The sequence below is a fragment of the Ursus maritimus genome, unplaced genomic scaffold (assembly GCF_017311325.1).
Source record: "Ursus maritimus isolate PB19 unplaced genomic scaffold, ASM1731132v1 scaffold_12, whole genome shotgun sequence".
NCBI lineage: Eukaryota > Metazoa > Chordata > Mammalia > Carnivora > Ursidae > Ursus > Ursus maritimus.
Genome location: NW_024423564.1, coordinates 2,340,034 through 2,353,434, shown reverse-complemented (window position 1 = coordinate 2,353,434; position 13,401 = coordinate 2,340,034). Strand labels below are relative to the sequence as shown.

The 13,401-nt window shown below is 40.5% G+C and overlaps 1 protein-coding gene and 1 pseudogene across 5 annotated transcripts in view; one reads left to right on the top strand and one right to left on the bottom strand.

Annotated features, from left to right (window-relative positions):
- ARNT (aryl hydrocarbon receptor nuclear translocator) overlaps positions 1-3,337 on the bottom strand; it is a 66,310-nt gene extending 62,973 nt beyond the window's left edge. For all 5 annotated transcript variants that reach the window (XM_040626790.1, XM_040626788.1, XM_040626789.1 and 2 more), the window contains exon 1: positions 3,142-3,337. In XM_040626790.1, the coding sequence (XP_040482724.1) occupies positions 3,142-3,166 (25 nt within the window). In that variant the 5' untranslated portion in view covers positions 3,167-3,337. The remainder of the gene's footprint in view (positions 1-3,141) is intronic.
- Positions 3,338-9,148: 5,811 nt separating this feature from the next.
- Positions 9,149-9,549, top strand: LOC103667601 (annotated as a pseudogene).
- Positions 9,550-13,401: the final 3,852 nt, after the last annotated feature.

Genomic DNA, 13,401 nt, shown 5'->3' with positions numbered 1-13,401 from the left:
AAACTGTTAGTATTTCATGGATAAAAAAGACAGCCTAACACTTCATGAACCACCTATCACCCACTTCTACTTGCCAATGGTATGTAGAATTAATGAAAAATAATAGAATATGGGGAATTATCAATCATGCAGAGAAAAGGCCCTTATCACATTAGATCAATTACTTCAACATAACTCTTAGAGAGTAGAGAATAAGCCACATCTTACTCTACTTTTGATCCAGCACCATGTTAAGACATAGTGAAAATGCAAAGGAACCAGGTCCCCTACAAGATACTGAAGGGCCACCAAAAGTCTCTAAACCACACTCTAAGTACAGTTAACATAATCATCAAGCATTATTATTAACACTGAAGATTAACTTATACGGAGCTTAAGAGAGATAAGCTAAATGATTACAAAAATCTTTTGCAGACATTTGTGAAGATAGAATTAACAAGAACTATAGGGAATCTTTTTTTTTTTTTTTAAGATTTTATTTATTTATTTGACAGAGAGAGAGACAGCCAGCGAGAGAGGGAACACAAGCAGGGGGAGTGGGAGAGGAAGAAGCAGGCTCCCAATGGAGGAGCCTGATGTGGGGCTCGATCCCAGAACGCTGGGATCACACCCTGAGCCAAAGGCAGATGCTTAACAACTGAGCCACCCAGGCACCCCAGAACTACAGGGAATCTTAACCAGCAAAAAGATAAAGTAGAAAAAATTCAACGAAATATGTATGTTTCTAGTCCCTAAAATGGCTCTAAGGAAATGTCTGACCATTCAACAAAGAATTCTGACCTGAAAACCATTTACTTTCTTTTTTTAAATTAATTTATTTCGGAGAGAGAGCACACAAGCGTGCAGCTAGCAAGTGGGGAAGGCGGGGAGGCAAAGGGAGAGGAAGAGAGAGAATCTCAAGCAGACTCCCCACTGAGGGCAGAGCCTGCTGAGGGCTTGATCCCAGGACCCTGAGATCATGACCTCAGCAAGAGTCCAAGGCTCAACGAAATGCACCACCCAGATGCACCAAAAACATTTATTTTCTTTTCACTGAACACAGTACACGTCCACCCTGTGACCCTCCATTCATAGTCCACATTTCCCAAAACCCAACAGGCTATAGAAGTCCACCATGCATCTATGATCACTTCCTTTGATAGTCAAAAAAAGAAATGAAGGGAAAAAATACATTTTCTAGTTACCAGGTGTTGAATGTTGTATCAACAACTTGGGAGAGATGTGAGAATTTTTCAACATCAAAAAGGAAATCTAAAAATTGCAGAAGCAGGCTGTCAAAGGATAATAAACAAAATCAAATGTTTCATCAGCAAGGATTCTACACAAATGCCATTTTCTGCTTCAGATTTAAGCTGCTATGAATCAACTAATGAAATGTGGTAAAGAAACTGTCATTCTGGTCACTGTTGTTGAAAAAACAAAATAAAGCAGCCCCACCCACACTGCTGGAAAAAAGCTTCCGACATATGCACTGAACTTGTTTACCCAGGCCACCTCTTAATAAGAGAAATGCTTCGCAACTTGACTACGGTTATGTAACTATTTTGCAATGTGTTATCAGTTTAAAATTGTGTTTATTCACTCCCTAGTTTTAACACAAAGGTTATTTTACTACAAGGTCAGGTTTGCCATAATAATAGCATCTTTCTATTTTATTCCATCATCAGCACTTCTGCAAAAGAACTTTAGCCATTAATTTTATCTACTTTTCCTCTTAAAAAATTTAACAGATTTTACAATATATTGACATGTGACAAATTAACTTCTTTAAACAGCTCTGTTCCCAGAAATAGGGTAGTAAAGACAGTAAATTTCATAGTTATTCAACTGTTATAGCAAAACTTGGGTACCACAAAATAATACTCATTTCAGAGACATGGAAAAAATCCAATGTCAGTTTCAACACGGGAACACCCGTGAATCCCTTTCACTGCTGTATTCTCAAGTAATTCAGCCCCAACTTCTGGCTTCTTATTTAAGCCTACCGAAGACAGGGATTTCTGAAAAAGGATTTTATTTCACAAGAGAATGGCTGAGGTCTGCAAGGTAAACTAGGATCCGTAAAATGAAATACTTCCCTGAGAAAAATAACTGTAATACAGTGGAAAGAGGGCTAGGGCTAGGAATTTGGAGACTTGATCTGTGTAGACCTGCCCCAATACATCCCACTCCATTGCTTAGATATGACTGGCTGGATTTTTTAATATTCAAGCTTCCCCTTTTGAAGAGATGTTCACTGAAAAATGACATGAAACAACTTTTCTTTCAAAAGAACCCTCAAACTTTTCTTTTTAATTTTTTAAAGATTTTATTTATTTATTTGACAGAGAGCACAAGCAGGGGGAGTGGCAGGCAAAGGGACAGGGATCATGACCCGACCCGAAGGCAGAAGCTTAACCACTTAACCGACTGAGCCACCCAGGCGCCCCCTGAACTTTTCTTAAAGAATGGGAACTGCCTCGATCTACACCCAACAAGATTTTAAACCTCGGGTTCTGGACGCTAGCTGTTGGCAAGACCCGCTCTGAACACCAACCATTACACAAACTTCTGTCCTCAGCAGCTGAAGACACTAGAGGCACTTAATACATAAACTCAAGTTTCAAAGGATAGCGGGGGTGGGGGGGAGGTACAGCCTAGAGAAAGTATATATTCAAAGATTTTTAAATTAAAATTAAATTTTAAACATGTAACGTTTGGAAGTTCAACACCTCAGCCGAACAGCAACGTGGTCCAGTGTTTGTAAATTCAAATTACTTTTAAAGTAAAACGAGCCATTCTGCCCAGTTATTCTGCATCAAGCAGCTCCAGTGGGCAGAGCTGAAAGAGGACCACATCACACACCAGAAAGCCGCCAGGAGAGTGGAGGCAGGCCAAGCCCAGAGCGGAGAGCCGCTGCAACAGAACTTGCCCTAAAGAACTCCCACCCGCCCGCTCCCTCCCTCCACCCCAGGTCCCCCCAATTCCCTCGGGTCGGCCCCTCCCCCCCACCGCCACTCCCCTCCCCCACAACCCTCAGCCACCCCCGCTCGTCCTTGGGCCCTCAGCCCCAACTACTGCCCCTGAGCCCTGGGTCTCCTCAGCTGCCAACCCCTTCAGCCCCTCCTCCTTTAGAGGCGCCCCAGTCCTCCTTCTACTCACCGGGGTTAGCAGCAGTCGCCGCCATGGCCGTAGATGCCACTGCCGTCGCGCCACCCCCCTGTGGGAGGAGCCGCCGCCACCGAGCCGGGGGAGGGGGAGGGGAGAGCCACTCCCCAGACGCGGCGCCCTACAGCCGCCACCGCTACAGCCGCCACCGCTACCGCGGAGTCAAAGATGGCGGCTGCGGCAACCCCCCACCGGCCCCAGCCCCTACGGAGGACAGACCCCGCCCATAGAGTGGGTGGAGTCATTCCCCCCTCGGCCCGCCTGCTCTGGGAAACTGGCCAATGAAAACGCCAAGAGGTGGGGCTGGCCACTGCGCCTGCCGGTCCATTGGAGGAGGGAGGGCAAAAAAGAAGGCCAGCTGTCTCTCTAATCCCGCCTCCTGTGCGTCAGAGGTCAGTGATCGAGTGACGTAAGTGAAAAAAATTTTACTAAAAAGCTTGGCTGGGTGGTGCGTTCGCTCGGCGGACAACTGTGCAGACGAATTGTTTCGTAAATCGTCTTTAGGTGCTCTAATGCTTCAACTTTACACAGCGATTTGTAATCTTTTCTAGATTTGTTCCTGCTTTCAGGACCCTGGTGAAAAAAAATTCAATAACTAATTTTTGAGTGCTTTACACTGGTCGTGTAAAACAATCTGGGCGCTTAAGGTCTGGTGAGGGAGATACCGAGAGCCGAAACAGAAGGCTATGTATGAAGAAGGTATTTTGATCAAGAGTGGAATGACTTCCTTTGGTCAATGAAAGGGACACATAATAGTGCGTTTTTAGTAGGGAAGTGATAAGATGAGGAATGAACAGATTTTTTAATAATAGGAAGCACTGAGCGTTCGGGCCAGACGCTATCCAAACTGCTTTGTGTGTTGACTCATTTAATCCTCACAACACTGTAATGTAGATTCTATTACTATTTCCATTTTGCAGATAAGGAAAAAAGCAAAGAGATTAAGCAAGTGATAACCAACTAGTAAGTAATGGTGTGTGACGCAAACTGAAGAAGTCTGATTGTAAGAACATGTTTTAGCGCTACAAGATACTACCACCTTACATATATTTCACAAATTGTTTAATATAAATTTAATTCGAATTTTAACAAATTCCACTACACTATTGAGCATGTTCACATTCTTATAGGTTAAATATGTACTATAAAGATTACATTGATCCATTCCTCTCATTAGTTAACAGTACAGTTTATCTCTGCTGAGGTATTAACATAATTTGTATATTATTATTTACATTGTTAAAATTATTTTTCCTTTATTGCTATTTTGTTGTGTTGTATTTCCAATTCACCAAAAGAGAAAAATCACTCAAAAGATGTTGACACATAAGAAGTAGTGATGAAGAAAGTAACAAGTGCGGAATTTCAGTTCAAAATGATGTAGTAAAGGTAGCTAGCTATAAAACAAGACTGCTGTTTAGATATAGACTGCAAGTTTTGTGCCTTTAGGTACGTTCATCCAAGCAGCGATAAATAAATGAATAAATAAAAATTTAGATAGAAAGTGCAGCTACGAATATCTATAGGTCACCTGGGTGGCTCAGTCGGTTAAGCAGTTAAGTGTCTTCCTTTCAGCTCAGGTCATGATCTCAGGGTCCCGGAATCAAGCCCCATGTCAGGCTCCCTGTTCAGTGGAGAGCCTGCTTCTCCTTCTCCCACTGCCTCTCCCCCCACTTGTGCTGCTCTCTATCTCAAGTAAATAAATAAAATCTAAAAAAAAGAAAAAAAGAAAAAGAAAAGAAAGTACAACTGTGGATATCTAAAAGTTGGATTTTATTGGACCAACAATCTATTTGTCCATTGCCCACTACACCTTGGCTGTTAGGAACTTTTGCCTAACAGTGACTCAAAAAGCCATCAAAGCTTACAAGTCATTTTTGAACCAAATATAAAAACCTCATTGCCTTGTAAAGTGTATTTTTCCAGAGTGAGTGTAAAATAATGTTTTCCAGTATGAAATGAATTTGTGGATAAAAAAAGATCAAGTTACATCCCTGGTTAAAAAATGGCAAAAGTAGGGGCGCCTGGGTGGCACAGTCGTTAAGCGTCTGCCTTCGGCTCAGGGCGTGATCCCAGCGTTCTGGGATCGAGCCCCACATCAGGCTCCTCCGCTAGGAGCCTGCTTCTTCCTCTCCCACTCCCCCTGCTTGTGTTCTCTCTCTCACTGGCTGTCTCTGTCAAATAAATAAATAAAATCTTTAAAAAAAAAATGGCAAAAGTCATTTTGTTTCAGTGATGCTTGTATAACTAGCTACAAAGTCAATCACAAATGTTTTGCTTGGAGAAAGTATAACAAGCTATTGGCAAAAATCCCTGATCAAATACCACATAGAATCATGCATGGTATACAACATGAAAAGGCAATATTAGCCCTGTACTTGCTAACAGTGGACACCACTGATACCCATAATGTTTGTAATATTTCAAAAGGTAAAAACCTTATATGTAGGTTGGGAGAATGCCAAGAGAAATAAAAATATTGACACAGGAAAAGAAGTTGCAAAGAGGACATTTTCACTCAGAAAAAAATTTCATTTAAAAAATAATTATTTTGTGAGGTATGAGAAAGTCTGAAAGATATCTTGGGATCAGCACTGAAGGAGTTGTAGTCTTGGTGTCATTATTCCTGTAATAAACAAAATGTCCGTCCACTTTCTGTTTTATTCGGAGAAGAGTTGGTAGCCAAACAGCATTCCTCCTGATTCTGATCAAGCATAGAACAAATTAGTACAAACTGTAAATATATAAAATAGCAGCCAGTAAGCATAATCTTTGAGAAGAAATAGATAAATATTAGAAGACAGCTTTTTCTGCAGTGAAGTGAGGAGATAAGTACTGAGGAAGATGCTCTCACAAATTTTTTAATAAGGACTGGAGTAAAAGATCCCCTTTTGGGACGCCTCTGCCTCAGGCTCAGGTCATGATCCCCGGGTGCTGGGATCAAGTCCTACGTCAGGCTCCTTGCTCAGCAGGGAGCCTGCTTCTCCCTCTGCCCACTCTGCCTTCTCTGCCTGCCGCTTCCCCTGCTTTTGCTCTCTCTCTCTCTCTCTCTCTCTCTGACATATAAATAAATAAAATCTTTTTTTAAAAAAGATCCCTTTTCTACTATAAGATAATACTAACAAAAACCATATTTTCAAGTAGATTTATCTGAGCACTGTTTTCATTCTTTTTATTAACTTGAATTTATTACTTCAAATTCTAAATGACATGATTTTTTTTTGTTTCCAAATGGTGATTTTATCAGATTGTTTGAACATTAAATTTATCCTCCTTTGCAATCCAAAATAGTTACCTGAAGTTTGCTGTGTGTTCGTTTACTTTTCTTGTTTATTTGTTTTCTAAACTCTTTGGCACTATTTTCTAGGGGTGTTGAAACTGCCTTGATACAGGTCAGGAGAGAACTTTTCTTTTGTGCTGCCAATTCTGATAAATGCCATGATTTTTAATCTTAAGAACAAAGTATCAGGATTTTGTAAGAAAACCAGACTGTTATGCAAATGCCTTGACTGCCAAGAGTTTATTATTTCCCAATACGTGATAATTTTATTTCTTCACCAGAGAAAAACAAATGAATGACATGTTATTGAACGTATTTTAAACCACATCAAGATGGTGCAGTTGAATGGGGGAGAAACGCTGTCAGAGCTGAATATAACCCATGCAATGGCGTACAATGCCTGCTCCCTCCCACGTTGAAACATGCAACTTTTGAGGTTGCTCTATGCCCTTCTGCATAACATCTAACAAACTACTGAAAGCTGCCTTCAATTAAAACCTCTCTATAATACTAGGTCCATGTTAGATCCAACTATTCAGAATGATCTGAATGAGTGATAGCCATCACTCACTGCAGTATCTGACAAAGCCACTGTGAATTCAGATTTTCTAATTTTAGTAGAAATGAAAATTAAGAAGTTGATTAACAAATGACCTACTGTGGGCGGCTTGGGTGGCTCAGTTGGTTGAGCAGCTGCCTTCAGCTCAGGTCATGATCCTAGGATCCTGGGATCAAGCCAAGGTCACATTGGGCTCCCTGCTGAACAGGGAGTCTGCTTCTCCCTCTCCCTCTGCCCTTCCCCTCCCCCTGCTCATGCTCTCTCTCACATAAATAAAATCTTAAAAAAAAAAAAAACACAAGAAATGGTCTATTGCATGTTTTCAGCTTACCAATATTAAAGTTAATATTACTGCCATTAATTTTTAAACGATTACAAGTTGTTTCCTTACTGTAATCATGATGGTAAGGCAGTTTTTTAATTATTTGAAATGGTGGTCTGCAGATGCACCAGTTTAATGTCTCCAGATAGAGTTGCCAGATTTAGCAAATAAAAATACAGGTTGGTGGGAGGCCTGGGTGGCTCAGTCAGTTAAGTTTCTACCTTTGGCTCAGGTCACGATCCCAGGGTCCTGGGATGGAGCCCCGCATTGGGCTCCTTGCTCAGCGGGGAGCCTGCTTCTCCCTCTGCCTGCCGCTCTCCCGCTTTCTCTCTCTCTCTGAAAAATAAATAAATAAAATCTTTAAAAATATATATATAGGTTGCCCAGTCAATTTAAACTTCAGATAAACAACAAATGACTTTTTTAGTATAAGTATGTTCCAAATATTGCATAGGAAATATTTCTATTTTTTAAAAAGTCATCTTTTGGGGCACCTGAGTGGCTCAGTCAGTTAAGCGTCTGCCTTCAGCTCAGGTCATGATCCTGGAGTCCTGGGATGGAGCCCTGTGTTAGGCTCCCTGGGGGAGGGGGGTGTCTGTTTCTCCCTCTCCCTCTGCCCCTCCCCCTGCTTGTGCTCTTTCTCTCTCTCTCTCTCTCAAATAAATAAATAAAATCTTTAAAAATAAAAATAAATAAATAAAAAGTCATCTTTTATCTGGAAACCCTATTTCTGGAGGTTAAAATTTTAAGGAACAGTGATCCAGGTTATTTGGGGGGTGAGCAGAGACTAGAAGCAAAAAATCCACTTAGGTAAATAACTACTGCAGAAATCCAGGGGAGCAATTACAAGGATCAGACATAGGTCAATGAAACTGAAAACATAATGATTGCCATAAATACTGTTGTGACAAAATAACAAAGTTTGCCATGAAATTCTATGCATATGGAAGTTGTGATGTCAAAGAAGGCTTTTGGATGATATAAATATCAGAGACTGGTGATGTGGGAAACAAAGGCAGAAGAAAAATTATTAAATTTCCTTACTGCCTACAGCCCATTGACAAGTCCTTGAAACGGGCAGAGTGACATTCCTCTAGGAACTCAGCTGCCTCCATGTTAATACTTCACTAAGGGCGAAAGGCAATCTTAGCCCAACCCTCAGGACCCTGTAAGTCTACTTTAACATATAAAAATTCCTGTGGAAACGTCTTTTATCTCTACCCACCAAGATACATGTTGGCAATCATCCCCCAAGTATATGACCCACCGATATACATCTGAAGGGTCTCATGACTTGAGTTTTACTAGACAGTAATAAATAACTTTTTCCCAACAATAGCTAGCCCCATAAAGGTCCTGGAAACCTTGCTTCCAAAATTCCTTAGAGACTTATGCTATCCCTAACCCCCTCCCAACTTGCAAGTTTATAATGGGCCACTCCTCATGACCCAGGTGCAGCTCTTTCTGCCCATAGGTCCGGTCCCTGTGCTTTAATAAAAACCACCCTTTGCACCAAAGAGGTCTCAAGAATTCTTTCTTAGCCATCAGCTTTGAACCCTAATGTCTTTTCCTAACTGGAAGTTCAGGTTTGTTTGGTTGAAATTTATTTGTTGGATTGGTTGGAGGGATAGCCAGGTAAAAATGCTTATTAAGCATATGAATTATAGGGCATCTGCCCAAGAGACAGGTTGGGATCTAGACCTAAACTTGTGCATCAACTGCAAGAGACTGTGGTTGCAGAAAATGGGAGCACCATAGTTAAAAGAGATAAGCAAAAGGACACAAAGAATGCTTCATGAAATGCCTGTTTCAGGCGTCTGAGGAATGTCAACTATTCAAGATGGAGGCAGAGGTCAGTAAAATGGAACTCATGTTCCAGAAGGCTGACTCTGATCTGGATTACATTTAGTACAGGCTGGAATATGAAATCAAGACTAATCACCTTGATTCAGCAGGCAAGAAAAATCCAGTTGGCAATAAAGTCTCAATATCAAGCTTTGCATGCACGCTTTAAACCAATTGCTGTGAAGCAGAAAGAGACTAAGAGCTGTGTTTGTGCTACTGTTCTTAATGACCATGATACAAAAACTACAAAAGCAAACAGACCTGCGGCTATCACCGCAGACTAAAGAAGAGAAAACTGCAGTAGAGCAATTAAAATCTCACGTGTAAGACTTATTGAGAAATGGACTTGCAAAAGAGAGCTCTCGTGGAGAAGAGATCCATCCCAGAAAAATTTAGGAAGGTGTCTTGTTAGCACTTGATGACTAGAGGTGGGGGGATGGTGAAGGAAAAGGAGATTTGGCTGAGTGACTAGATAGTCGATGCCATCCACAAGAGAGGGAAGTACAAAAAGGGCAGATATTAATTAATAAAGTTCAGCCAAAAGGATGAAATGGGAATAAAGGGACTTTTAAAATATATGCACACACGTGTAGTCTTAGAATTTCAGGCAAGAAAGTTTCTTAACACTATTTTGCATCTGTTTTTATGTAATTGAGATAACATAAATGTCCCCGCCTATTGTAAAGAATATTTATGTACTATCAGTCAGTCAAATGTGAATGGACATGCTTTGGAAATTAAAGGATAGAAAGAAAAAAAGAAAGAGAGAAATACCTGTTTCAGATGATGGAAGAAGAAAGAGGCAATCTGGAAAGAGCAGGAGGACAATGGAAGCCAAAGGAGTTTCAAGATAAAAGAGTTTGGGGAGCGCCTGGGGAGCGCAGTCGTTAAGCGTCTGCCTTCGGCTCTGGGTGTGATCCTGGCGTTCTGGGATCGAGCCCCACATCAGGCTCCTCCGCTATGAGCTTGCTTCTTCCTCTCCCACTCCCCCTGCTGTGTTCCCTCTCTCGCTGGCTGTCTCTCTGTCACATAAATAAATAAAATCTTTTAAAAAAAAAAAAGATAAAGTGCTGTGGGCAGCAGCATCACATGTTCAGAGATGAGGAACAAATCTAAGGAGAGTAGATGGAGTGGAAACCATGGTTCAAGCGAGTGAAAAGCGTATAGAAAGTGAGTAAATATAGGCAAATAGTTAGCATACAGCACTTTTTCAAGAAATATGCCAATGAAGAAAAAGTAATCAAATGGTAACTGGGATGGGGGATAGGATGGGGTGGGAATAGAAAAATATGTCTACAGACTGAACTTGTGAAAAGGGGCAAATTAAAGATGAAGAAATATATATGCCCAAGAAAACAAGTAAGACTGGTGCTGGGGGACACATGGGGACTGGTTGGGGCTGTTTGTGGAAGTATTACTCTGAGAAAAAACAAGGGACCTTTTTACAGAAAATGTGTAGACATTTTGAAGTGGAAGAAAGAGAAATTGACAACTCATGCAGTGGCTTTGATTCTCAAAGAGTAATAATATGTCAAACTGCTGAAAACAAGAGGTAGAGATGGTGTTGGTTCTAGCTATAGTGCCGCGGGTAATTTGGGGAAGTGTGTGACTAAAATTGTATAAATAGGGGCGCCTGGGTAGCGCAGTCGTTGAGCGTCTGCCTTCGGCTCAGGGCGTGATTCCGGTATTCCGGGATCGAGTCCCACATCAGGCTCCTCCGCTGGGAGCCTGCTTCTTCCTCTCCCACTCCCCCTGCTTGTGTTCTCTCTCTCGCTGGCTGTCTCTCTGTCACATAAATAAATAAAATCTTAAAAAAAAAATAAAATAAAATAAAATTGTATAAATAAAAAGACTGTCTAATGTTCTGAGACCCCAAAGTGAGAGGGTATAAATGTTCGTGAAACTACAGAGCATTGTTAGGACTTGCTCTGCCAACACTCAGAAGCTAAAGGAAAGGACGTAATCAGAGGAATTTACCCAGAATTGGAGTACTGATTGACAAATTAGATCAGTATCTTGGTATGGAAGATTCTAGAGCTGCAGAAGGAGATGAGACAGGGAAACAAGAGAAGTGAGAAGGAGGTTATTGGGCTGAGAAGAGAGGTTGAATTCTGGAGGCTGATGTTGACAGAGAGCAGCTTAAAAGTGAGGGAGTGGGAGTGGCAAAGGATAGGAAATGAGAACATGTATCACAAAAAATTATAAGTAAAAATATATTGTTGGGACGCCTGGGTGGCTCAGTCAGTTAAGCATCTGCCTTCGGCTCAGGTCATGATCCCAGGGTCCTGGGATCAAGTCCCACATCAGGCTCCCTGCTTCTCCCTCTCCCTCTGCCCCTCCCCCCTGCTCCTGTGCTCTCTCTCTCTTTCTCTGAAGCTTGCTTTCTCTCAAATAAATAAATAAAATCTTTAAAATATATAGATAGTTGATATATTTGTGTGTATGTGTATGTATATATGTATATGTATATATATAATCTTCAAATCAATAAATAAGAGATGGGGGAGCCTGAATGGCTCAGTTGGTTAAGCATCTGCCTTCAGCTCAGGTCCTGATCCTGGGGTCCTGGGATTGAGCCCCATGTTGGGCTCCCTGCTCAGTGGGGAGTCTGCTTCTCCCTCTCCCTCTGCCCCTCCCACTGCTTGTGATCTTTCTCTCTCTCTCAAATAAAGAAATAAAATCTTTTTAAATAAATAAATAAAAGATGAGGGGTGCCTGGGTGGCACAGCGGTTAGGCGTCTGCCTTCGGCTCAGGGCGTGATCCTGGCGTTGTGGGATCGAGCCCCACATCAGGCTCCTCCGCTATGAGCCTGCTTCTTCCTCTCCCACTCCCCCTGCTTGTGTTCCCTCTCTTGCTGGCTGTCTCTATCTCTGTCGAATAAATAAATAAAATCTTTAAAAATATATATATAAATAAATAAATAAATAAATAAATAAATAAATAAGAGATGAATAGCCCAATGAAAAGAAGGGAAAGAATAGGTATAGGAAATCTGAAAAGATGCATAAACAATAAAAATTCAAATACCATAGAAATTAGGGAAATGCAAGATTTTAAAAATTGAGATGTTATTTTTGTCTATTAGCTGGACAAATATTTAGAAGATTAAAAGTAACTTATATTGGTGGCACTATGAAAAACAGGCACTTTCATACCTATTTTGCCCATTGCAATAACCTTTTTAGTGCGTAATTTGGCGGTACCTATTAAAATTAAAATTGGGCAGTACCTAATAAAATTAATTTATTATATAAATTAATAAAAGTTATTAAAATATAAAATGTTTATATCCTTCAACCAGCATTTATATTTTTAATATTTTGAGGAATTTATCTCATAAAAACATTTCCACAAAGGCTCAGAGAAATATGTGCAAGGATATCCATTGCAATGTTGGGATACTAATAAGAAATTTGAAACAACCCAAATGCCCACTAATAATGAAAATAAATCAGGGATATGTATGTAATATAGAACTTGCATACTTAGCAGCTGTTGAAATGAATGAAGTGGATCTAAAAGTATTAAAATGGGAAGATGTCCAAGGTATACGATTAAATTTAAAAAAGCATAAAATAAGTATTATCTTATAAATAATAGTAATTATAACAAGTATAAAAATTAGAGCTGGAGAAACCTGCCAAATTGTTAATAGTATATCTCTGAAGAGTGGGATTAATAGGAGATTTCTATCTTTTCATATTTCTGTAATTTTAATGTGATATGACTTTGTATTATATCTATAATTATAAAAAACAGAAGTATAAAACAATTTTATTTTAAGGGTTGTCACTAAACAAATGGTAGCTATTATAATGAGCCGCAAAGCCTGGTTTTGTTTAGCCTAGTTTTTCCTACCCTGAAAACAAAGAGATACTACCCTCATCTCTTCCACACAATTTGTGATTATATGGTCAGGGGCAGGAAAAATTTAGAAACTGAAAATATATTTAAATTGCTGCATTTCGGGGCGCCTGGGTGGCTCAGTCATTAAGCGTCTGCCTTCGGCTCAGGGCGTGATCCCGGAGTCCTGGGATCGAGCCCCACATCACGCTCCTCCGCTGGGAGCCTGCTTCTTCCTCTCCCACTCCCCCTGCTTGTGTTCCCTCTCTCGCTGGCTGTCTCTCTCTCTGTCAAATAAGTAAATAAATAAAATATTTAAAAAAAATAAAAAATGAAAATAAATAAATTGCTGCATTTCATATTATTTTGGAAAATAAATGTGAGAACTGGCACCGTACCACATT